General features: G+C 40.6%; 1 protein-coding gene across 2 annotated transcripts in view; it reads left to right on the forward strand.

Moving 5' to 3' along the window:
• The window catches only part of camkmt (calmodulin-lysine N-methyltransferase), a 332,097-nt gene that overhangs the window by 270,206 nt on the left and 37,626 nt on the right, over window positions 1–24,265 (forward strand). Inside the window, exons 10-11 of one of the 2 annotated variants that reach the window (XM_033025516.1) lie at window positions 18–149; window positions 19,571–19,909. In XM_033025516.1, the coding sequence (XP_032881407.1) occupies window positions 18–149; window positions 19,571–19,672 (234 nt within the window). In that variant the 3' untranslated portion in view covers window positions 19,673–19,909. Of the gene's footprint in view, window positions 1–17; window positions 150–19,570; window positions 19,910–24,265 lie in introns of those variants that run through there. The other variant, XM_033025515.1, reaches the window with a different exon arrangement.

Raw genomic sequence — 24,265 nt, forward strand, 5'->3', positions numbered from 1 at the left:
AACTTTCTTCTTTTCAGGGACAAGTGCTCGTGTTTGCTCCTCAGAGAGGCAGTACTCTAAACCAGTTCTGCAGCCTTGCAGAGAAAGCCTGTTTTACAGCCCAGAGGCTGGTGAAATACGATGACCATGTTTGGAACTTTCACCTCAAGGTCAGAGCTCTCCCAATATTAAGGAAGCATCACAATACATTTTGCACTAGGAAGGGATCATAATAGTTTTTTTGGCAGATTCTTAAATACCTCTGACTGCAATGTACCTCCTGGCATCTCTCCTATATTATATTAATTATGTTATTGTGCAGCAAATCCTCTCAGACTACTTTGCCTGAAGCTGTTCATTATAGGAAGTGCTTATTAACACTTGCTGGTTTAAACCAAAGACAGACTGTGAAAGCTGGAATAACTCAGCGGGTCAGACGGTATCTCTGCAGAAAAGGCATAGATGACATTTCGGGTGGAGACCCTTCGGTCTGAAAAAGGGTCTCAACCCAAATCGTCACCTATTCCTTTTCTCCAGAGATGCTGCCTGACCCGCTGAGTAACTCCAGCTTTCTGTGTCTGCCTCCACAAATGCTACCTGACCCACTGAGTTCCTCCAGCACTTTGTGTTTTCCTCGAGATTGCAGCATCTGCAGTTTCTTGTGTCTCTGAATATATTGAAGTTTGTCTTAGTTTGTTTGAGTCCTTATACCTCACTAAATTATCTATTCCCTTCTTCGAAAGGACTGACTTTCTGAGTGTTGGTTGCTCTTTGAAGCATTCTTCACATTTTCATATTTTAATCTTTGTTATAGTCAGAGATTGATAAAGCATAAAAACAGACCCATTGGCCCTACTTGTCCATACCAACTAGGATGCCCCATCTAAGCTATTGCCTGTGTTTTATCCATGTAACATCTCTGTAAGATCATCACTCAGCCTACTGCACTCTGTTGTTAAATGTTGTGCCTACAATTACATGGAGCTTTACAGTGGACTCCAATCTGATTCCAAGGTAACATTCACAGTTGGAACTGAACACGATTAATCACTGCAGGACAATCAGCAGGAGAAGCATTGGCTATTTTTTTGCATATTCTCCCCACCCCAAGAGAGCCTTGACTTTTCTCCAGACAAGCTGAGAGCAATAGAATAAAACGCCTGTTCCGAACCACCATCCCTCCTACACCAACCCTCAACAAAATGCTTCCTGGACATGTTCCACCCACCGTTTAACAGTAATCTATATATATTTTCCATGAACTAAATGTATCTCCTTAACTGTGAAGCTAAATTCTTGCTAAACCATCTTTCTAGTTCCTTTTGATTACACACTAGTTCAAGGTGGGTTTTTTTAATGTTTGAATCTGTTTAGCTCAGCTTTAAAGGAATCCAGTGTCAGTGGCAGAACTGACACATTGCTTTGTGTTTTGAACGGTGAAAATGCTAGGAAATGGGAAGTGGGCACCAGCTTCCTGCAGTTTGAACAAAGTAAATCCAACCCTGACATTTGTTTGGTTTTGGAGATTCCTGGCACCGGAACTATATTTTACACTCTCTATCGTCCCTCTATTGTACTTGAGTTTGACTTGATTGTATTTGTGTACAGTATACCTGATCTGTTTGAATAGCATGCAAAGCAAAGCTTTTGACTGTACCTCGGTACACATGGCAATAATAAACCTAAACCTAAACCAAACTATCTAGTTGGGGGAAGTGGTGGAAATCCCAGGGGACACACGTCCCTCCCCCCCTGTTTTGAGACGTGAGGGACGTTTCCCCCCCCCCCCCCCCCATTTAAAAAATCCGGATTTAAAACTCCGCGACCAAAAAAGCTGTTAAAAATCTCCACTTTCCGCGAGACAGTGGGGGTGGGACTGATGAACGAGGGCGCCGATTGGACGAGAGAGACATCGGTCAGCAGGCAGTGGGGGGGGGGGAGGGCCATGATGATTCAGTGCGATGATTGGAGGAGAGAGGTGTCGGTCAGAGGCGGAAGTAGGGGGTGGGACTGAGGATAGAGCGCGGTGATTGGAGGAGGGAGTCGTCCTGGTGGAGCTTTTCGTGGGGCTTTTCATCGTCTGGCCCGGCGCAGCTTAAAATCGACCTCGGGATCTTCCACCGCCCCGCGGTCAAATTGCTGTGTCGAAGCGATCGAGCCTCCCGACATTGAAGCCCCGGGTGGGCGATGGAAAGCCCCACGAACGGGCCGATTGACCCCCCACGATTTGGGGCGGACGAAGCTGCTGTTGCCGGAGTTCAGAGTTGGTCACCAACCAGGGCAGTTGCCGATGTTACCGGCCATAGAGCCCACGGCTGAAACCTCACGTGTGTGCGTGCGCCTGCCAAGAAATTGTGCAACCCCCCCCCCCCATGTTTTGACAGCGATTTCCGTGCCTGGTTAGGGGTGGGTATAAGAAATTATCTGAGAGCTGCCAGGTAGTCTAAAGAAGGGTCTCGACCCAAAACGTCACCCATTCCTTCCCTCCAGAAATGCTTCCTGTCCCGCTGAGTTACTCCAGCTTTTTGTGTACATCTTTGGTTTAAACCAGCATCTGTAGTTCCTTCCTACACAAGGTAGAGGTCTGTCCGCCAGACTCCTATGGCACCGCCCTTATCTGCAGGTTTAATGACTAGGTTGGCACCAGTGTGAAGTCAATGGAGGGTAGCCCATTGGATGGGGAGAGATTGGAGAGGGTTGTCTTGTGTCAACAATATTTCAGTAATAGCTACAATATCATACCCTGCAAATTAAATTTACATCTGCAATTCTTTCACTTTGTTCCTCTTGACTATGTGTGTTGAGTGAGGAGTGCTAATTCTAACCATAAACTCCAACCGGTGTCTCAGCTCCAATGTTTCACTTGCGTGTTTCATTATCACTCACCTGGTTTAATTACATTCTTTAGTTTTAACCTTTACCTGAGTACTTAAAGTATTGTTTCTGACTACAAGGCGACTCTCTTGTTAATTGAGGATTGGTTAGCCACATAATAGCCTGCTGGTGCTTGGTCTTGAATCTTACAAATATCCTTGAGTGAAGGTTTTCCTTCAGGGAATCATCCATTGAACTTTTTTCATTTACTACTTCAACTATTTCATCTTCAAATGTAACCAGTTAGCATAATGTAGCAGCAATATTTTTGAAATCACAAGATGTAGGATCAAAACCTGAAACGACGACTGTCCATTTCCCTGCACAGATGTTGTCTACTCAAAGTTCCTCCAAATTCTGCATCATGGTGTCAATCTCAAAATCCAAAGTTGTTTTAGCTCCAAGAGCATTTCACAGAATTTATTGTAAACAGTCTGTATCAGATGCATAAAGTTTTGGTTATATGGGCATAATTCCATATGACTGTTCAATATGTCCATTTATAATGGCAAAATGTCTAGAATTGCCAATAGTTTTTAATAAAACTTCAGTAACATGGAAAGCTTGACAAACAATCGAGCAAATGCCTGCTTAACTATCTTGTCTGTTGAAAGATTTACAGTATATTGACTGAGTACTTTCAATGGTCAATAATTACAGGCATCACCTTTTTCCAATTAACCTTATTTTATTGTCTCTGAAGCATGCAGGAACAACATCTTATATTTTGCTTGGGCAGCTTACAGCCCAGTGGTATGAATATTGATTTATCTCACTTCAGGTAGCCCCGGCATTCCCTCTCTCTCTATCCCTCCCCCACCCAAGTCGCACTTGCTTCTCATTTTCACTCTACAAACAGCTTACAATGTCCTGTTTCCTTTATCATTTATCATGGATATTACTTTTTTGCATATCTTTCATTCATTGCTCTTTATATCTCCACATCACCGTCTATATCTCTCGTTTCCCTTATCCCTAACCAGTCTAAAGAAGGGTCTCGACCTGAAACGTCACCCATTCCTTCTCTCCAGAGATGCTGCCTGTCCCGCTGAGTCACTCCAGCTTTTTGTATATATCTTTGCTTTAACCCACCATCTGCAGTTCCTTCTTACACTCTGAAGCATGCTCATTTAGTTAGTTTCCTATTATGCCTCCTTACATAATACTGTTTATCCGAGAAAAATATTTCATCAGTCAACAAACTCTTTATGCTTACTATTATTGTCATCTAATTGTCAATACATTCAATTCTAGACTTTAGGGTGGAACAAGGTCTAAACGAGGAGTCTCTTTGATCTGTGACTAGGCATGGAAACAGAACCGGTTTTGTTTGGCTCTTCCTTTGTGCAGTAGCCATTTAGCTTAACTCAGTATGTTATAATTATAACTAGTTACCTTTAAATATTACCTGCCTGTAATTATGTGGGTGGGATTTATTACGTAGTCGGAGGCGTGTTTGCGGCTGGGATTCTCGCGCAGGCGCTAGTAGTTTTTAGTTTGAAGAAGACATGGAGGAGAGGTCACAGCTTTCGACCATGCCAGGTGGAGAAGAAGCCTACCTGAAAGAAACCCAGAAGGATAGAAACAAGTTATGGAAGCAGATGATCAAGAAAATTGAAATCCAGAAGAAACTAATGGAATCAAAAGAAAATGCGAAGATAGTGCAATCTAATATGGAGCAATTATTCAGCCTTGGTCACGAGGTTAGAGAAAAGCAAAGCACATTGCTGAGTTTACAGCTGCCTCAGGAAGAACTCAAAAGCCACACCCAGTGGTTCCAAGAAAGATTGGAATTTTTCGCTGAGTTTGTGGATTATGTGCAGAAGTAGTTAGAAGAAATCGAACAACTTACGCACTCTACAGTTGAAAGTGTGATGCAACAAGGTGCTGAAATGGAAGAGGCGATTACACCACATGATAGTATCTCGAATGTTTCTAGACGAAGATCAAGACATAGATCTGGTTCTATAGCCAGTTCAGCATCAAGGACCTCTGCTCGAATGGAAGTCGAAGCTGATTTAGTCGTTCTCTTAATACAAGCGGATGCCTTGGAGAAGAAACATGAGATTGAGTGACAGCTCAAGGAGAGCAGCTGAATGGAGAGCTGAGGAGTCAAGAAGAAGAGCTGAGGAGACAAAAAGAACAGCTGGAACTAGCCACAAAGTTGGCGGTTGTCAAATCGAAGAAGGAGATAATGGAAAGTGAGGGTTCAAGATGCGGCTCTAAAGCATCTGATGGGATGAGCTCTTATTTGAGAAAAGAAACTGCTCAAAAGGAAACAACAGCTAAATCAAATCTGCAGCCAGAGGATACTAGGATGGAGAACTAGAACGGAGCCAATTGATGGGCGACAAAACTCAATCTCAGCAACTGGGTACTAGACCGAAGCAAATTACTTATGGGGCGTCTGTCGAGGCTCGGGACAAACCAGCAACTCAGTACTCTTTTCTGAGGCCTAATACACAGGCTCAAGCAAGCCAAGATTGGATGATGCCTGTTTATGATACGAAGAGGCCTAGTCAGGGACAAACATATAGTTATATGGCTCGTATCAAAACTTACTCAGACCAGTATTCTTTTCAGAGGCCTGTTTATCGTATGTCTGTGCCAAGCCAAGGATCTCAAGGTGAATTATTTGAATTGGTGAGGAATCAAGATGAAATCAACAAGCTCATAGCTCAACAAAATCTCTCTTCCACCCTACCACCAATAGAAATTCCTAGATATGATGGTGATCCTTTGCGTTATCAAGCTTTCATAATGGCGTTTCACAAGGGAGTTGAAATGAAAAAGAGCGCTTACGGTTTCTGGTGCATTACACAAGTGGGTATGCTAAGGTGCTTGTAGAAAGTTGTCTAAATAGGCCTGGAGTACAAGGCTATAGAGAGGCAAGAAGGTTGCTTAAAGAACGTTACTGTAACAAACGGAGGATTGCTAACGCATACATGAAGAAGGCCTAGGCTTGGAAAGATATCGTCAGAAGATGTGGAGGCTTTAAGTGAGTTTGCAATATTTCTTAGAGGTTGTTGTAGCTCGATGAAAAATCTCAACCACATGGAGGAAATGAATGTTGTTAGTAATACTAGAGCCATCATTCTAAAACAGCCCTTTAGACTTAGAGAAAAGTGGAGAGATAAAGCAAGCCAAGTAATGGAAATGACGAATCGAGTAGCCATGTTACCAGACCTGGTGGCTTTTTTAGAAAGGGAAGTACGGTTCATGTTAGATCCACACCATGGGAGTATTCAAGATTCCAAACCAATTACAATTGCCAAAGGTTCTACTTTGACTAAAACTAAAGGAAGATCAGGACCTAAGGGAGGCAGTTTTGCTACCGCTATAATACCTGTGGAAACGACAGGTGGAATGAAAGGAGATGTATCTACTATCAAGCAAAAAGGATTTTGTTTGTTATGTGATGAAGTTGGTCACAACATAAGGCGATGTCGAAGATTCAAGAAGAAGAAATATAAAGAAAAGATAGATTTCTTAAAGGAGAAGGGAATCTGTTTTGGATGTTTGAAAAAAGGACACATGGTTAAAGACTGTGAGAGTCCTATAACTTGTGATAAGTGCAAGCAAGATCATCCTGAAGTAGAAGAAGCCGGAGCAAATAGAACAGAAGGAGAAGCCAGCTACTAGTGATGCTGTCACCTCACCTCAGATAACTGCCCATATTGGGGCCGGGATAGAAACCTGTATCTTCTCTATCTTACCAGTTCAGGTAAGCAATAGCAAGATGAATACAGTGTTGCAAACATATGCATTTTTGGATCATGTAAGTTCGGCTAACTTTTGTACAGAAAGATTGATGAGAAGGCTGGACATTACAGGAGAAGAGGTTAAAATTCTATTGCGTACCATGAATGAGGAGAAATCCTGCGATAGTCATTACATTACAGGTATGGAAATATCTAGTCTGGATGAAGACAATTTTATACCAATATCTGAGGTGTTTACACATGAGACCATGCCTGTTTGTCATCAAAATATGCCCAGACATGAGGACTTGAAACAATGGCCTTACTAAAATAAATTCTGGTATCGACCTACTTATCGGAACAAATGATTTGAAGGCATTTGGAACCTATACAGACTGTGAGGAGCCAAGGGGATGGATCGCTTGCTGTGAAAACTCTACTAGGATGGGTTATTTATGGCTCCTTGAGAAGGAACAATGAAAGTAGGAACCAGAAGAACTACCCTGCCTCTGCTGTTAATCAAATATCTACTGGTAAATTAGAAAAGCTATTGATTAAGCAATACAATCATGACTTCAATGAAAGTACCAGTAAGGAATCAGAAGAAATGTCCAGGGAAGAGTTAAAGTTCTTGGATATTATGAACTACTCAGTAAAGATGATAGACGGACACTACTGTCTGGACTTACCTTTCAAACAAGAAAGTGTTAATCTGCCGAATAATCGTCATATGGCAGAGCAACGCACCCAGAATCTGAAATGCAAGTTTGGCAAGAATACGAAATTTCATGAGGAATATACGTCTTTCCTTAAGGATATGATTGACAATGATTATGCCGAAATGGAAGTGACAAACCAACTAAATCGAAGTGATGGAGAGCTTTGGTATATTCCGCACCATGGGGTGTATCATTTTAAGAAAGGGACCTTGAGGGTAGTCTTTGACTGTGCTGCAGTCTTCAAAGGAACATCACTTAACTGTCAACTACTGCAAGGTCCAGACCTTACCAACTCACTAATTGGAGTTCTCATTAAATTAAGACAAGAACCAATTGCTTTGATGGCTGATTAAAGTGATGTTTCATCAAGTTAAAATATCAGAAAAACACATTGACTTCTTGCGATTCTTATGGTGGCCTGAAGGGGATGCACAACAATATCTTGTTGAAGGTACATCTCTTTGGAGCGGTGTCATCACCAAGTTGTGCAAACTTTGCATTAAAGAAGACCGCAGAGGACAATAAAGCTAATTTCCCAGATGAAGTGATAACCACGGTGAAGAATAATTTCTATGTGGATGATTACTTAAAATGCATGTCTACGGAGCAAGAAGCAATTCAAATGGTAAAACATCTGACTTCCCTCTGCAATAAGGGAGGATTTACGCTTTCCAAGTGGATCAGCAACAGTCGTATTGTATTGGAAAGTATTCCACCAGATGATAGAGCCAAAGAGACCAGGGAGTTGGATTTGGACAAAGACAATTTGCCAATGGAAAGAGCGTTGGGACTGCACAGGTGCTTTGAAAGTTCAGAATCTCGATCCAAGAGCGACCATGAACTAGAAGGGGTATCCTATCCATGATTGGTTCTGTTTACAACCTTTTGGGATTTCTTGCACTGCCAACCAGGTTGATTTTGCAGGATCTTTGTAAGGAAAAACTTGGATGGGATGAGATTATAACGCAAACTTCCTTTCACCGATGGACAGAATGATTAGCAGATCTCAACAAGATCTAAGAATTCAAAGTGGACCGGTGCATGAAGCCTACAAGCTTTGGTAAGATCAGAAGTGCACAGCTGCATCATTTCTCAGATGCCAGTGATATTGGCTATGGTACTGTTTCATATCTAAGACTGGAAAATGATAACAAAGAAGTACATGTTGCATTCTTAATGGGAAAGGCCAGAGTGGCACCATTGAAACAAATGACAATTCTCAGAATGGAACTTGCCACATTCTTAGCTGTTAAAGTTGACATATTGCTGCAAAAAAGAACTACAGCTTCAACTGGAAGAATCTATCTTCTGGACTGATAGTACTACGGTGTTTAAATACTTCAACAATGAGAACAAACGTGTTTTGACTTGTAGCAAACAGAATCTCTTTTGTATTGGTAGTTACTAATGTTTCACAATGGAAATATGTTAACACAAAGGAAAATCCTGCGGATGAAGCTTCTAGAGGACTAACAACAGATCGTTTCTTAAGCAATAAGAGATGGATCAATGGACCAGAGTTTCTCTGTAAGCCAGACAGAGAATGGCCAAAACTTGAGTTGGAATTTGAAATCTCTGCTAATGATCTGGAAATTAAACAAAACATCACAGTGAATGTTATTGCTAAACATCCTATTATCCTCTTGAGGAATTTTCAGACTTCAACATTATTGTTACAACATATTCATAAATTGATCGGACATGGAGGAAGAAGTTTCATGCTGTCAAAGCTTTGGACTTTTGTGTTTTGGACCATATGCTGGGTATCATGCCTAACGTTAATGGTTTGGTGCGTACGGTACGACATCAGACTAAGAATAATATTTTAATAACACCAATAACCAAGTTATGCTTGCTTCTAGAAGGCGAAGGTGAAAATGAAAGAATCGCTAAGGAAGTCTGAATGTGGATATATAATGCATGTTATTTTTTGTTTTTTGATATATGTGACGATTTTATAGCTACCTTTTTTGATGTATATTAGTAATTGCCTCATTATATACTCAGAACAATCAGGGGCCGGTATGTAGTAGCCATTTAGCTTATATAACCAGTTTATATTTATATTTATAAGTCATTTGGCTTATATAACCAGTTACCTTTACATTTTACCTGCCTGTAATTATGTGGGTGGGATTTATTACGTAGTCGGAGGCGTGTTTGGGGCTGGGATTCCCGCGCAGACACTAGTAGATTTTAGTTTGAAGAAAAAGGTCACAGCTTTCGACCATGCATGGGTTCCCACTATGCACAAGTTTGACTACGAGTAAGATCAAAATGTACTTAAAAACGAAGTTTGGATGAATATCTTACTGTTTTTACTACGACAATAAAGGAACTATTAATTAAGAGACTGTGTTTTGAAGATCTATATTTCGACGGCATTGAATGTCTCGTGGAGAGCTCATGGATGCGTATCGATTCCTATCTCCTTGCCCCTGTCTTCAATCACAGTGGCTAGAGGAAAGATTCCTTGAACGATATAATAATCTGCCATTTTGTGCTCTTTTCTCCTGTAATAAAGAATTCAGTGTGAAATATTATAATGTTTTGGAGAGAAGGGCATACTTTTATTTTACTATTCAGGGATTGCTGTCACGTTCAGCTGAAGTTGGATGAGTAGCCTTAATAGATAAATTCCTGAAAGTGACAACAGTGTAGGAGTGGGGCTTTCACATTTACTTAATACTGACTTTTTTTTACAGCATGAAATGTATTCAAATGTTTAATAATATATCATAATTTCAGTGGCAATACAACATGAAAGACTACAGTCACAACATTTTGAGCTCTGATGCATTAAAAAGCTTATTTGTGCAATTGCTTTGATTTAACCTATTTTATTTTCTTTATCCACCTTTCCCGTGCTGGTTCAATATTTATTGGCTGGGTGGATTGATTTACAAGCAGGTGATGTGTCGTCAGGGTTCTGTCCATGGTGTTCAAGACATTGATTGCGTAGTCAGCCGGAACCCTCTTTCCAGGTTGAAAAAAATAAATACTAGAGAGGGTAGCTTTAAGGTGAGAGGGTCAAAATTTAAAGGGGCAGGGGCAGGTTTATTTACACAGAGGGTAGTAGTGAGTGCCTGGAATGCACTGTCGGCGGGTTGTGGTTGAGGCAGATAGTGGCATTTAATAGACTTTTGGATAGGCATATGGATATGCAGGGAATGGAGGGATAGGGAATATGGGCACTCAGATGAGAGTTGGTCTCGGCATCATGTTTGGCACAGACATTGTGGGCCAAAGGGCCTGTTCTTGTGCTGTATGGTTCTATGTTCTTTGAACCACATCTCTGAGCTATCAGGAAGTTGCTTTGCTGTGACCCCCATCCTATTTCTTCGATCATTATTGAGAATTTTACGATTTCCATGGTCAACTAAATAAATAAAATATTTCTGTCAATAAAGCCCGAGAATATCACACCAGCTTTACAATCTATAATTGAAATTTGACCAGACAAATTCTGCAATGTTCAATTGTACAAATGCCATTGTGTTCTGAAGAGCATTTGATCATGAATGTCTATTCTTACACATATTTTTATCCTTTCCCTGAATGTTTTATTCAGTTACTTTTGTACTTGTCAATTGGCATAACTAACTGCTTTTATTTGGGTGCTTATCCCAGTTATACATTGCTCAGTGGGATTTATGATTCTAATCTGCAATTTTGCCTGAGGCAAGCTAATTTTATACTCCTGTCCACTGTGATCGTGGTTCAAATTCCAAACGGTGCTCTCATATGTACATGTATTCCTTAGTTAAAAGATTTGGAACAGCAGCCCTTCTCCATCTTTTGTCAAAAGAAAATTAGTTAATTTCCTTGAATATCTCTTAGCATTGTGGAATTGTAGATCCTAATCCAGTGCGTTTGTGAAAGTTAAATGTCTAGATTTCCCTACAGTGTGAGTTTTGTTCGCCTACTTAAATAACATGAAATGCTTTGACATACAAATGTGAGCTGTAAATGACTGCATGACTATCTTGTCTGTTGAAAGATTTATATTGACAGGGTACTTTCAATGGTCAATAATCACAGGCATCACCTTTATCCAATTAACCTTATTTTATTGACTCTGAAGCAGACGTCTTTGCTGCATGCCCATTTAGTTAGGCTTTCTGTATCACAGTTTAACTCAAAACATTGTTGGATTGAAAATTGCCAGACATGTGATCTGAAAATGGGCTATTGAGGACATTGACAGGACCAAGCAAGAATCTCAGTCAAAGAAATTTAAGGACTGAGGATGGAATATCAGAAACAATATATCCAGCATTCGTGATGTGATAAAACAAGGGAGAAAGGGAAATTCAGTGACGTAAATTAGACTCGATCAGGTAACAAGAAGATTAAAAATGGCTGAAGATAATTAGAATAAGGAGACAATGTATTCCTAGACCTTTCCCCTGATGAGGTTTATATCCTTGTATGATGGTCAAACTTCCTGGCCCTGTTCAAACTAAAATTATTCTGAGACACTTTTAAAATTAATTTCTTATATTATAAGAAATTAATTTTAAAAGTGTCTCAGAATAATTTTACTTTGACTGAGATTAATTTTACTTTGACTGAGATTATAAGAAATTAATTTTAAAAGTGTCTCAAAATAATTTTAGTTTGAACAGGGCCAGGGAGTTTGACCATCATACAAGGATATAAACCTCATCAGGGGAAAGGTCCTTATGATGTTAATTATCAGCCCTAACATGTTACCTTGAACTCAGTTTACTTTAAAACCATAAATGCAGCATTTTCTTGAAACTCATGACAACTTTGAAGGGAATATGATGTTTTGGCCAAACATGTAATGGAGCATTGCAAATCAGGCAGCATTTGCTGGTGAGTGTAATTCATAAAGCATTTCTTTCCGCTGAAGATAGCTGGATGATCTGCACATTAATAATAACGCTTTCTGTCATACACTTGTAGAGATTTGTTAAGAGAATTCAGCGACATGCAGAATCTCCTCAAATTTCAGAGGGAGTTTTCCTCTCGGTGAACCAACGTTCGTAGTCTTGCATAATGTATCATTTGAACAGAGAAGGGGCCATTATTCTTCCACATATAATGGACTTTTCCCTTTTGACATTCTTACATTCAGAACAATTTTATATCTTCTTCAAAAAATACTAAACCTGCAACATACTTTCCCATTTCTAAACTTCCAATTTTACTGCAGAAGCCCTTTGCTCTGTTGCATGGAATATTGTTTCCTAAGTAAATCATTTAATTGTAAACGTCGATTAACTTTGGAATCAGTATGAAGTATGCCATTCAGAATATTTCCTGTCTTTTAAATGGGTTTTGTTTATTTTAGAGTTACAGCATGGAAATAGGCCCTTCGGGACTAGGGACAATTTTACAGGGGTCAATTAACCTACAAACTCACATGAGGTCGGTGGGGGCGCTACGAGTCAGCTGCCCTGCCAGCAGTGTATTCATCATTGGTGTGTCTTGTGTGGGCGGTGGTGAGGTGGGGTAAGGGGGGAATCGCTTTCGGTCGCCTCCTCCACGGAGAGGCGACTTTTTCCATGTCGCTTCCCTCGCGGCCTAACACCATGGATTGGTGCAGCCTTTCCAGAAATCGGGCCCAGAGTTTCAGCAGCGGGCGCCGCGTGGACTTTTCATCGCGGAGCAGGCGGGCCCCTGCCGGGGTCGCCAGAAGGTAGTGCTCCGATCTCTTACCCACGGACTGTTACAGCCTGAAACCACGGTCTGCGGAGCTTCTAGCCTCGGGTGCGGCGTCCAGAGCCTGGGACCCCTCGCTAGGGATCGCCAGAGAAGAGCTCCGAAAGCCGGTCCGCTGCCGATGACATCCTGAAGCCGCGGTCTGCGGAGCTTCTAGCTGCGGGTGCGGCGTGGACTTACCATCTGGAGCCTGGGTTCCCTCGCCGGGGACAGCCAGAGAAGAGCTCCGAATGCCGGCCTGCAGCCTACAACATCCTGAAACCGCGGCCTCTGGTAGGAAAGCGCCGATTCGTGACCTCCAAGTCGGAGTGTGTTCGACCCTCCTGACGTCGGAGTTTCAACCATCCTGACAAGAGGGCCTGTACATCGGGCCGCCCGTACCGGTGACTACGGAGGTTTATGGCCCCGACCACGGGTGAACAATGGAGGAGGACTGACTGTACTTTGTACCTTCCACCACAGTGAAGATTGCTGTGGTGGATGTTTATGTTTAATTTTATTGTGCATTGCGCGATCTTTTTTGATTGTACCGCTGCTGGCAAATTCATTTCACTGCACTTATATGTATATGTGATGAATAAAACTGATTGATTGATTGGTGTTTGGGATGTAGGAGTAAATCAGAGCACCCAGACGAAACCCACACGATCACAGGGAGAACATGCAAACTCCACACTGAATGCACCCGAGATCGGGATTGAACCCCGGATTCTGGTGCTGTGAGGCAACAACTCTATCAGCTGCGTCACTGTGCTGGTTGAAACTGATCGCTTTGGCTGCAGAAGCAATTGTAGAGAAATAGGAACACTCAGGGTGAGGCTGTTAAAAATATGATAGAGGACAAGGATCTTTCAGTTAATTTCCTCGGAAATGGAGCCACTGAAGCTTGGGGAAGGTGGATGAAATGGTTGGATGAACCTCGATTATACAAACATTTGTGAGTTGCAGTATTTTATTAAAATGTATTCTAAAAGTACAGGTGATGCAGTAAAAGCAGGGTTCATTGGCCATACTGAACCATCCTACCTACATCCAGAGCACAGTTCTCACTATCCAACTTATTGAAGACCCTCGGACTATCATTAATCAGACTTTACTGGACCTTAGATTGCACTAAACGTTATTCCCTTTATCATGTATCTGTACACTATGGACGATGCGATTGTAATCATGTATAGTCCTTCCCCTGACTGGTTCACATGCAACAAAAACTTTTCACTGTACCTTGGACCACGTGACAATAACTTAAACTAAACTAAACTAAACTACCCAGTTATCTTCGGATGGATCCACTGTATTGATATTAAGGAGAGAATTGCAGGATTTAGGCCCAACACTGATGGAAAAAACTGCATTATGTTTTCAGTCAGGATGTGTGACTTCGAGAGGAACCTAGAGGTGATAGGGTCCCCATGATAACATTGTTCTTATCCTTTCTTATTGGTAGAGTTTGCAGAGCCAGGAGGTGACTTTCTCCAGCTCTCAACATCAGTCTTGCAGCAACTGCAGTGTTACTGGGTCCGAAGAAGGGTTCAGTCCCAAATCATCACATCCATGTTCTCCAGGGATGCTATCTGGCCCATAGAGTTACTCCAGCACTTTGCCTCTTTTATTCTTACTGTTGTCCAGTTTAGTCCTTGATATTGACCCAAGATATTCATAGTGGGAACTTGACAATTGTAGCACTGTGAGATATTTGAGGCTTTTCTAAGCATGAGAAGAGGTTTGCAATGGTTAAACCTCATAATATGAACATTTAGTTTTGAATTTTAGGAACTGTGAGGTGAAGTTAATTCAAAATGGATCAAGTTCGGAAGATGGCAGAAGAAAGTATTGCACTCAATTTATGTATGAGGTACACGGGTCATTTATGTGGTACTCAGTTCAGATCTGGCAGAGCTGAATCATAATGGCAGTCGCCAACATCCAGTCAAATGATGCCACACATGAATTACAAGCCAAACACAAGTGCAATCTGAAGAAGGGTCTGGAGAATGGTCCTGACATGCAACATCGCCTATCCATGTTCACCAGCGATGCTGCTTGACCCATTGAGTTACTCCAGCACTTTGTGCCCTTTTTTGTAAACCACGATGGTACAGCTGCTGCCTTACAGCGCCAGAGACCCAGGTTCGATCCCGACTATGGGGGCTGTCTGTATGGAGCTTTACGTTCTCCCTGTGACCGCAGGGTTTTCTCGGGGAGGGGGAGCTCCGGTTTCCTCCTAAGGCGTACAGGTCTGTTGGTCAATTGGTTTCGGTAAAAATTGTAAATTGTCCCTAGTGTGTAGGATAGTGCTGGTGTACAAGGATCAGCATGGACCCGGTGGGCCGAAAGGCCTGTTTCCATGCTGTATTTGTAAATTAATCTAAACTAACCTAAAGCATTTGCAGTTCATTGTTTCTGCAAGTATAATAGGTAGTGCAAAGAGAAAAATAACGAGTGCAGAAAATACATTTGGACGTTACAACTACAACTACAAAAATTACAACTACGTTGAAAAGATGGAGGATTCTAGCATGGAGTTGTCAGAGGCGAGTTGCTATTTCTGATTTCAGAGCACTGAAAGAATGCCTGATGGCGGGAATAAATAGCTGCCCCTGAATATGTGACAGGTGACCTGATGGTGTTTATGGAGCACACAGTTTGTTTTTGTGTACAGTATGTTCTGCATGGGTCGACTCTTGCTAACATTTCTAGACATGTCATTTTCATTCCCTTTGCAATTCAACCAATACATCTTCTAGATACAGAAGCATTTTGTTTTCTTAAGGCTGTATGTTATCCTCTTATTCCCACTGTTCTAGCATAGAGTACAACCAGCTGGAGAACTATAAAAAGGCTGATAATGCAAGCTATTTTCTGCTGTCTCATCCTAATCTTGTTAAACAAACAATTGTGAAGGGATTCATGAATTTTAATTTTGCCCTTTGCATTAGCTCTTCCCGTCGGCCACCCCCAGCTGCCCCCTGCAGGAAATGGTGATCCCGGCCTTTTACCTTTTGGGGGGGAAATTGATTATGATCTTAGTAGGTATGGAAGAAAAATGGACTTACCAACCACCCATGAAGATGATTAACACTGATCAGGAGGAAAAGCTTTGCCTCTTAAACTTTTCACCTCCATGTGAATGCCACATATTTTATCTGTCATGTAGAGGTTTCAATAGCACTGATTTACAACCTACTGGTAAAAATAGATTACAGTGCCTGTCCTGCTATTTCTGTCTGTGTTTGGCCAACTGCTGTAAAATGCACTTGTCTAACAAAAAACATTTTCTCTTGTTTTTGTATATACACCAATTATTTTCTCTTTTTTCCCCTTTCTTCTTTTGCATTCTTCACATTCAGGCTTCAGTTGGAACGTTGTTACTTTCCCGTCATTGTAGTCAGTGTCTATACATGAACCCAAGCAATGTGAATCTTAATAGATACAAAGAACTGCAGATGCTGGTTAATATACAAAAGAACACATTGTGCTGGGCACTAGGGCTGTTTCTGATAAACGTGCCAAGTTACACGTTTTGATCTGTCAACAAGGGATCGTTCTGATTCCCCACCCTTTTCTATCGTAGAATCTTTGGGCTCCGTTTGATAGTGGTTTATAGAAGAAGGGTTTCAACCCAAAACATCACTTATCCATGTTCTCCAGAGATGCTGCCTGACCCGCTGAGTTACTCCAGTACTTTGCATCCTTCAATGTCAATCTTACTTTGGAGGACAAGGGACATATTTGACCCTGGCTTTGCCTGCCAATTTCCAACACACTTTTGTTGATTTTAATATTTTGTCCTTTCCACAAAACCAGGACTGATTGAAAACCAGGTTGTGGCTGTTTTGACAATCAACTTGTGTCTTCCCAGGAATGGAGATTGAACTTGACTTTACAATATTAACAGAAAGTCCAACATGTTTGAAATCTCTCTTTTCTACCTCTGATGCAATGATCCTTTTTGTTAGAAACATAGAATATAGGTGCAGGAGGAGGCCATTCGGGCCTTCGAGCCAGCATCGCCATTCATTGTGATCATGGCTGATCGCCCCCAATCAATAACCCGTGCCTGCCTTCTCCCCATATTCCTTGATTCCACTAGCCCCTAGAGCTCTATCTAACTCTCTCTTAAATCCATCCAGTGATTTGGCCTCCACTGACCTCTGTGGCAGGGAATTCTACAAATTCACAACTCTGGGTGAAAACGTTTTTCTCACCTCAGTCTTAAATGGCCTCTCCTTTATTCTAAGACTGTGGGCCCTGGTTCTGGACTCGCCTAACATTGGGAACATTTTTCCTGCATCTAGCTTGCCCAGTCCTTTTATAATTTTATATGTTTCTATAAGATTGCCCCTCATCCTTCTAAACTCCAGTGAATACAAGCCTAGTCTTTTCAATCTTAACTCATATGACAGTTCCGCCATCCCAGGAATCAATCTCGTGAACCTATGCTGCACTGCCTCAATCATAAGGATGTCCTTCCTCAAATTAGGATTCACACTGCAAAATGCAGGAATAGATTTTGATCAGATCAAATTATTTTGAAATATCACACTTATAGAGTGCCTTTGATTTTTGTTAACTGCAGGGACATAATCCAATAGCCTATTTTTTTAGATCTTTAATTTTTTTACCATTCCATTTCAGAGAAAGAATATAAACTGGCTAAAGAAAACAAAACGTGCTAGAGTAACTCAACGGGTCAGACAACATCTCTGAAAAGTTCCTTGTGTCTACAATATAGTGTCACTGGTGATTTTCAATCCAGTTCAGCTCATTAGTCATCTGCTAGGAGATCAAATGGAATGACCCTCTAATGCTTTCCTGGCATAGCTTGCCAAGTAGACCTTCTAGATTAGTTACCCTGTTGCCAAGAGTAACAGTTAGAACTCATCAACTGGAGATGTTGCATTTTCTTTTGATTTCCTTCCCCACTCTCTGACATTCTCTTCTGAAAGCCTGAATTGTACCATTCCATAAGCAACTGGCCCCCATCCAGTACTTTATCAGAAAGACAAAAGTTTGCCTTTACTAATCTCAACTGGGGGCTTCGGAGTTGCAGCCAATTTCACTCTTGTCCATTTTTTACTCTTCAAGCAGATAGCACTGGATGGCATTCTGGAGCAGAAGCCCTGACTTTTTTACAATTTTTTATCTCAGAAAATGACACAAAGAGTTGGAATAACTCAGCAGGTCAGGCAGTATCTCTGGAGAACATGAACAAGTGATGGCTCAGCTCAGGACTCTTCTTCAGACTTCAGAAAAATCACTTATTTATATTCTCCACAGATGCTGCCTGACCTGCTGAGTTACTGCATAATGTTACATCTATTTTTGTACACAAGCACCTGGTATCTTTATTTATCTCAGTACATGTTGTGGATCAAACTTGAAACTTAACCATAGAGTCATAGAGTGATATAGTGTGGAAACAGGCCCTTTGGCCCAATTCACCCACACTGGCCAACAATGTCCCAGCTACACTAGTCCCACCTGCCTGCGCTTGGTCCATATCCCTCCAAACCTCTCCTATCCATGTACCTGCTCTGTTTCTTAAATGATGGGATAGTCCCAGCCTCAACTACCTCATCTGGCAGGTTGTCCCATACACCCACCAGCCTTCATGTGAAAAAGTTACCCCTCGGATCTTTCCCCCTTCACCTTGAACCTCTGGTCCCCGATTCCCCTACTCTGGTAATAGACTGTGCATCTACCCGATGTGTTCCTCTCATAATTTTGTACACCTCTATAAGATCACCCCTCATCCTCCTGCGCTCCAAGGAATAGAGACCCAGCCTACTCAGCCTCTCCCTATCGCTCGCACCCTCTAGTCCTGGCAACATCCTAGGAAATCTTCTCTGAACCCTTTCAAGCTTGACAATATCTTTCCTATAACATGGTGCCAAGAACTGAACACAATATTCCAAAAGTGGTCTCACCAATGTCTTAGACAACTGCAACATGACCTCCCAACTTCTATACTCAATATTCTGACTGATGAAGGCCAATGCGCTAAAAGCCTTTTGGACCACCTTATCTACCTGCAACTCGACCTTCAAGGAACCATGCAACTGCACTCCTAGATCTGTTTGCTCTACAACACTCCCCAGAGACCTACCATTCATGGTGTAGGTCCTGCCCTTGTTAGACGTCCCAAAATGCAACACCTCACGCTTCTCTGTATTAAATTCCGTCAACCATTCCTCAGCCCACCTGGCTAATCAATCCAGATCCTGCTGCAATCTTTCACAACCATCTTCACTATCTGCAAAACCACCTACTTTTGTATCATCAGCAAACTTGCTAATCTTGCCCAGTATGTTCTCATCCAAATCTTTGATGTAGATGACAAACAGCAACAGGCCCAGCACCGAACCCTGAGGCACACTCTAGTCACAGGCCTCCAGTCTGAGAAGCAACTTTCCACCATCACCCTCTGGTTCCTTCCATGTAGCCAATTTCCTATCCATTCAACTATATATCCTTGGATCCAATGAAGCAAGGAACGGGGAGGAGGGGAAAAATAAAACTAAGGAGTCAAAGAGGAAGAGGGAGGCAAAGGAACCAAGAGCTTAAATTATAACGTATCTAAATGATTCTGTTTTGCTTTCTCAGATGAAGAATGAGAAAACAGAGAGATATGATGAGAACCTCCACTATCCGGTGCTCATCTCTCTAACTAAGCAGGGAACAGCGATCTGCCCTCACCCAAGCTGACCATGGACGGACTGATGCTCTCTACGGTTCTTCTCAAGGCCTCACTCATCAATGGAGAAGCACAGCTCACTATCGCTTTCTCCTATTTCAGATTATTAAAGGAACAGATTGTTTTGTGGAAGAGTAGGAGAAATTCACCACTGTAAGCTTACCCCACCAAATCAGCAGAATTTGTAATGTCCCACATCTCCCCAATTAAAGCAGTTTGCCTCAATGAAGGTGCTTGTATACATGGAATTGTTTTTATTTTACTGATTGCTTTGCTGTTTAAAATGTAAAGTATTATTTTTAAGATTTTTTTTCCTAATGCTGTTTTCTTACCTGAAAAACATTATACGCATTTATTTTTCAATAAAGTTTGTTTTAAAAAAAAAATCGAAATTCTTAATAACGAATCTACAAATACCTATTTTTTAAAAACTATTTTGGAATAACTCCATTTGCTGCAAAGATGCTTAAAGCCTGGGTGGTTTACACTTCCGTTTACTTTACCTATCAGCGTAAACTTAACATTTAGTGAGACCAGGCTTGTCCAACACTCTGCCCCTCCTTTCCAATTATACATGATTAGCCGCAGTGTGTTGTGTTAAGATGAAGGGGTGTACTGAGTGGTCATTATCTGTTGAGATGCAAGCAATCCAGGAGTTTCTAAACTTATTTAGAGAATTAACCGCTTGTTGTAATACTTGGTTTGATCAACTCACCCGTGGTAATGTTTTTTTAAACCAATGCTTTGGAATTATTACTGTTAAGCCTCCATTTGATGAAATTCCCAAAGCAATTCTTAAATATTTCCGTATATATACATATATTCTCAGGAAAATCTCTATACCTGCCCACATTCGCATTGAGGTGGCATCAAATACCTTAACACCAGTGAAGAAAGCCTGGTCTGAATGTATTTCAAGGGTGTTTTACGTCCAGGCAGAACAATGAAATTCTTACTGAATATGTAAACATAGTTCTCTGTAAACAATATAATAATTGAAAAAAAAGTTCTGTATACAAATATATATATATATACACACACACATAAAAACAAACGATAATAGTGCAAACAGACAAAACCAATGCCCCCATGTTAATGTAGCTTATTTGGAGGTTGTAATGTTTAATAGCCTGATGGTAGTAGGGAAGAAGCTGTTCATGAACCTAGATGATAGTTAATGCTATATATCCAAATGCTGTTTTGATTGGACCTTTTGAATGAAGTCAAAACTCAGAGATGTTGTCCACAATTGCAATTTTCTTTTTTGCTTCAGCATTCCTGTTTTGTGCTTTTCAGTGCACTTTCCTTCTTTGGCTTTCTCCTTTCTTATTGTTAAGCAAAACCTGAAAGAAGGGCTTAGCAGTTAATACTGGGATCTACTTGTAGCAGTGTATACAGTAGCAGAATCCAAGAAGCTAAGCAAATGATGGAGGCTTAGTGTTGCAAACTGAGAAGGAAAATTGTTTTTAATTAGCACCTTGATAAGAACTGCTGATTATTAGTGATTGGTTTTGTGAAGAGCTTTCAGCTGAGTAATTTGTGCAGCCATTACAACAGTTTTGTCAGAGCTCCTCTCCTGTTGTTAAACACAAACAGCAGATGATAACGGCCCAAGATGGGTTTTTCAAGTAACAATTTACATTAGAGGAAGTATCAACTGCATTCAGGCGCAGTAGATCATAAAGAGTAGAATTGTGTTTAAAGATTTATGGAAGAAACATTTGAGTATCAAGATACATTTTAAGTAAGAAAAGACACAAAGTGCTGCCATAACTCAGCGGGTCAGGAAGCATCTCTGGAGAAAATTGATAGGTGACGTTTTGGTTCGGTATCCTACTTCAGACTCAATTATTAGCAATTGGTTTAGTCTGAAAAAAAAGTCCTGGCCCAAAATGTTACCTATCCATGTCTGAAGAAGGGCCTTGACCCAAAACGTCACCTATTTCTTTTCACCAGAAATGTTGCCTGACGCGCTGAGTTACTCCAGCATTTTTTGTCTATCTTTGTAAATCAGCATCTGCAGTTCCTTCCTATACTTTTTCCAGAGATACTGTCTGACATGCTATGTTACTCCAGCACTCTGTGACTTTTTATGTGGAAACCAGGCTCTGCAGTTCTTTTTATCATCTTTTAAATAAGATTTTGCAGCTATTTCTATTATTCTATTTTGAGTTTATCTATGCGTATACATACACTGATGTGTGTATATACATCTGTAAACTTGTTATTTGGACATAAAGAATTTGTCCTGATCCAGCCTAATAAAGCAGCAGAGGCTGATAAAGTTTTAACCTTAAATCCGTTCTGAGGAAGGTTAAGTGAGCATAGAAAACGCAAAGTAAATCTACACTGAGAATGAAGCATCATGCACCCCATGCCGGACAAGCCATAATGTCAAATTGGTGGCAGTGCTTCCAGTATAAAATTGGAAGGCAGAGTAAATGTCTGAAATTCAATGCAGTTTCAGAAACTCAGGACCGTCAGTGATGGATGCCATTAAGTGCTTTCATCATAATAAACTTTAAACTGTTGGCTTTATGAATTGTCGGGCAGTTTTTGCTCTGCCTCAGAAGGAGATTGCAGTGTCTTAAGTGTGACAAACCCTATTAAGGATTGAGGCAGCTTTTCAAGCACACTTGGCTTTTCTACTCCCGTGGTGATTGTTGCCTATTAGTCAGCATCTGGGAAGATTTTCCTCTGGCAATCTTAGTTCAAGAGCTTTCTAGGCTTTGACCTGCCTTTTCAAAGCATTCTCTGAGGAGTTTTCTACATGCTGAATTCCAGAGGATTTATGGCTACTTTTTATTAATTCCATTTCAATTTTCTGTTAGTTATGTATAGAACATTGTTTTCATTGTTCTTGGGTGATTACTTGCCTGCTGTTCTTTGTGATACACTTGTAAAAATTATGATTGTGAATATAATTGTATAATGTTGCAGGATTTTTATTTTGGGTGGATAGAATAGTTCGTCTCAGCCTTCTATGGATCTAATATTAAATGCTATTGTCCTGTGAAATGAGCAAATGTCATTAATTTAATATTAAAATACATTTTACACAGTATCAATCCAATAAACATATGGAAGATATTCAACATGGAAATGTGAAATAGGCAATTGATTCTATTCATGAAGAAAACTTGAATGCTTGCAATCACAATTAAATTATCAAGGTCTTCTCTATAACTGGAATCTATTCTACATTCCAGTATCTCACTGATAATAAACATGTAACGTTAATTACATTCGTATTATCTTTGTCTTTGCAGTAATTCCATTTTAGTTATATTTTCAACCATGATGATACATCTTGCACAATTGACCTTGCTCTTTCACCTTGGTTTCTATTTAAAAAAATGCCTTTTGGAAGATTCTTTGTTACTGCCCATTTAGTCATGTGCATTGCATCTCTCCAGAAGCAAATGTTTGGTACCTTGAAAATCCCATTAGAGGAGCTGCAGAATTGAATCTACAAACTATTCTTGGCCAGCCTCCTATGCAGCATCAAATCATTGAGTTAAGATGAAGCTTTATACTTGTGACACAATGGGGGGAAAAATAGTCATTTTTAAAATTTTCACTTTGGCTGGTGTGTGGAATTAACTTGTATGCTTGGTAATTTACATCCACACAGCGGGCCATGCATGCAGTGTTTACAATGAAAGTGCTGTATTTTGGTAGTTTACCATCACGCTAGTTATGTGAGAACATTTTCATTCATGCATACAATTGTTTTGTGAGATTGACAATCAGAATCAGATTATTACCATCCATGGTGCTGAATACTAAACTTAAAAAAACAGCTGAAAGTATTACAAATAAGTGTGAGTGATTCATTCATGTTTTTTTTCATTTCGGAGCAAGTGGGACATCTGTTTATGAGGATTGATGAAGCTTTGTAGGGATAAAGGTTTGTGTTCTGTAAGAGTAGCGTTCCATACCTGTAAAATAAACCTTGCAAATATTATTTTTGCACCACTACGGGAGATCGTTTGGGTCATTAAACCTATGCTAGCTCTCAGAAATACTTCTCCACAGTCACATTCCTTGCTTGTGCTCCATACTCTTCCTTTCTTCAATTTCCCATTTCAAATATTTACTTTTTAAAACCTATTATGAATTCTTTCGACATTTTCTGATAAGAAAATCTATTTTCTGACAATCCCCTGCATTTTAAACACAAGCTATAACCTCTCGTTCTTCTGATATCCAATGACATTGATGCCTTCATAGCAGCTCTCTGACGGATTATCTTATCAGTACTAATAATTTTGGATACCGTTAGCAGTTGACCGTCTGGCTTTAAGGGCAATCCTGTTCAAAATTGCTGCAGGCTTGATAACTTTTCAAAGGTATGGTTGCCAAAAACGACACTTTATGATTGGGATTTTGTAGTCTGTTGGAAAGCAAGGTGCATGATACTGATCTCAAGGAAATCTGCCCAAAGAAGGCTAGTGATCTTTGTGGTATGTATTTCCCTTTTTCTGATGTTGATTACTGTCAATTGTTAGTTCAAATGAATCCCTAACATTCAGCAGCTGCACATTGGGAAATTGCACTGAATAATTCTCTAAAATTGGAATGAAGGAGTATAATTTTAGTGT

Source organism: Amblyraja radiata, chromosome 8 (genome assembly GCF_010909765.2).
Source record: "Amblyraja radiata isolate CabotCenter1 chromosome 8, sAmbRad1.1.pri, whole genome shotgun sequence".
NCBI classification, from domain to species: domain Eukaryota; kingdom Metazoa; phylum Chordata; class Chondrichthyes; order Rajiformes; family Rajidae; genus Amblyraja; species Amblyraja radiata.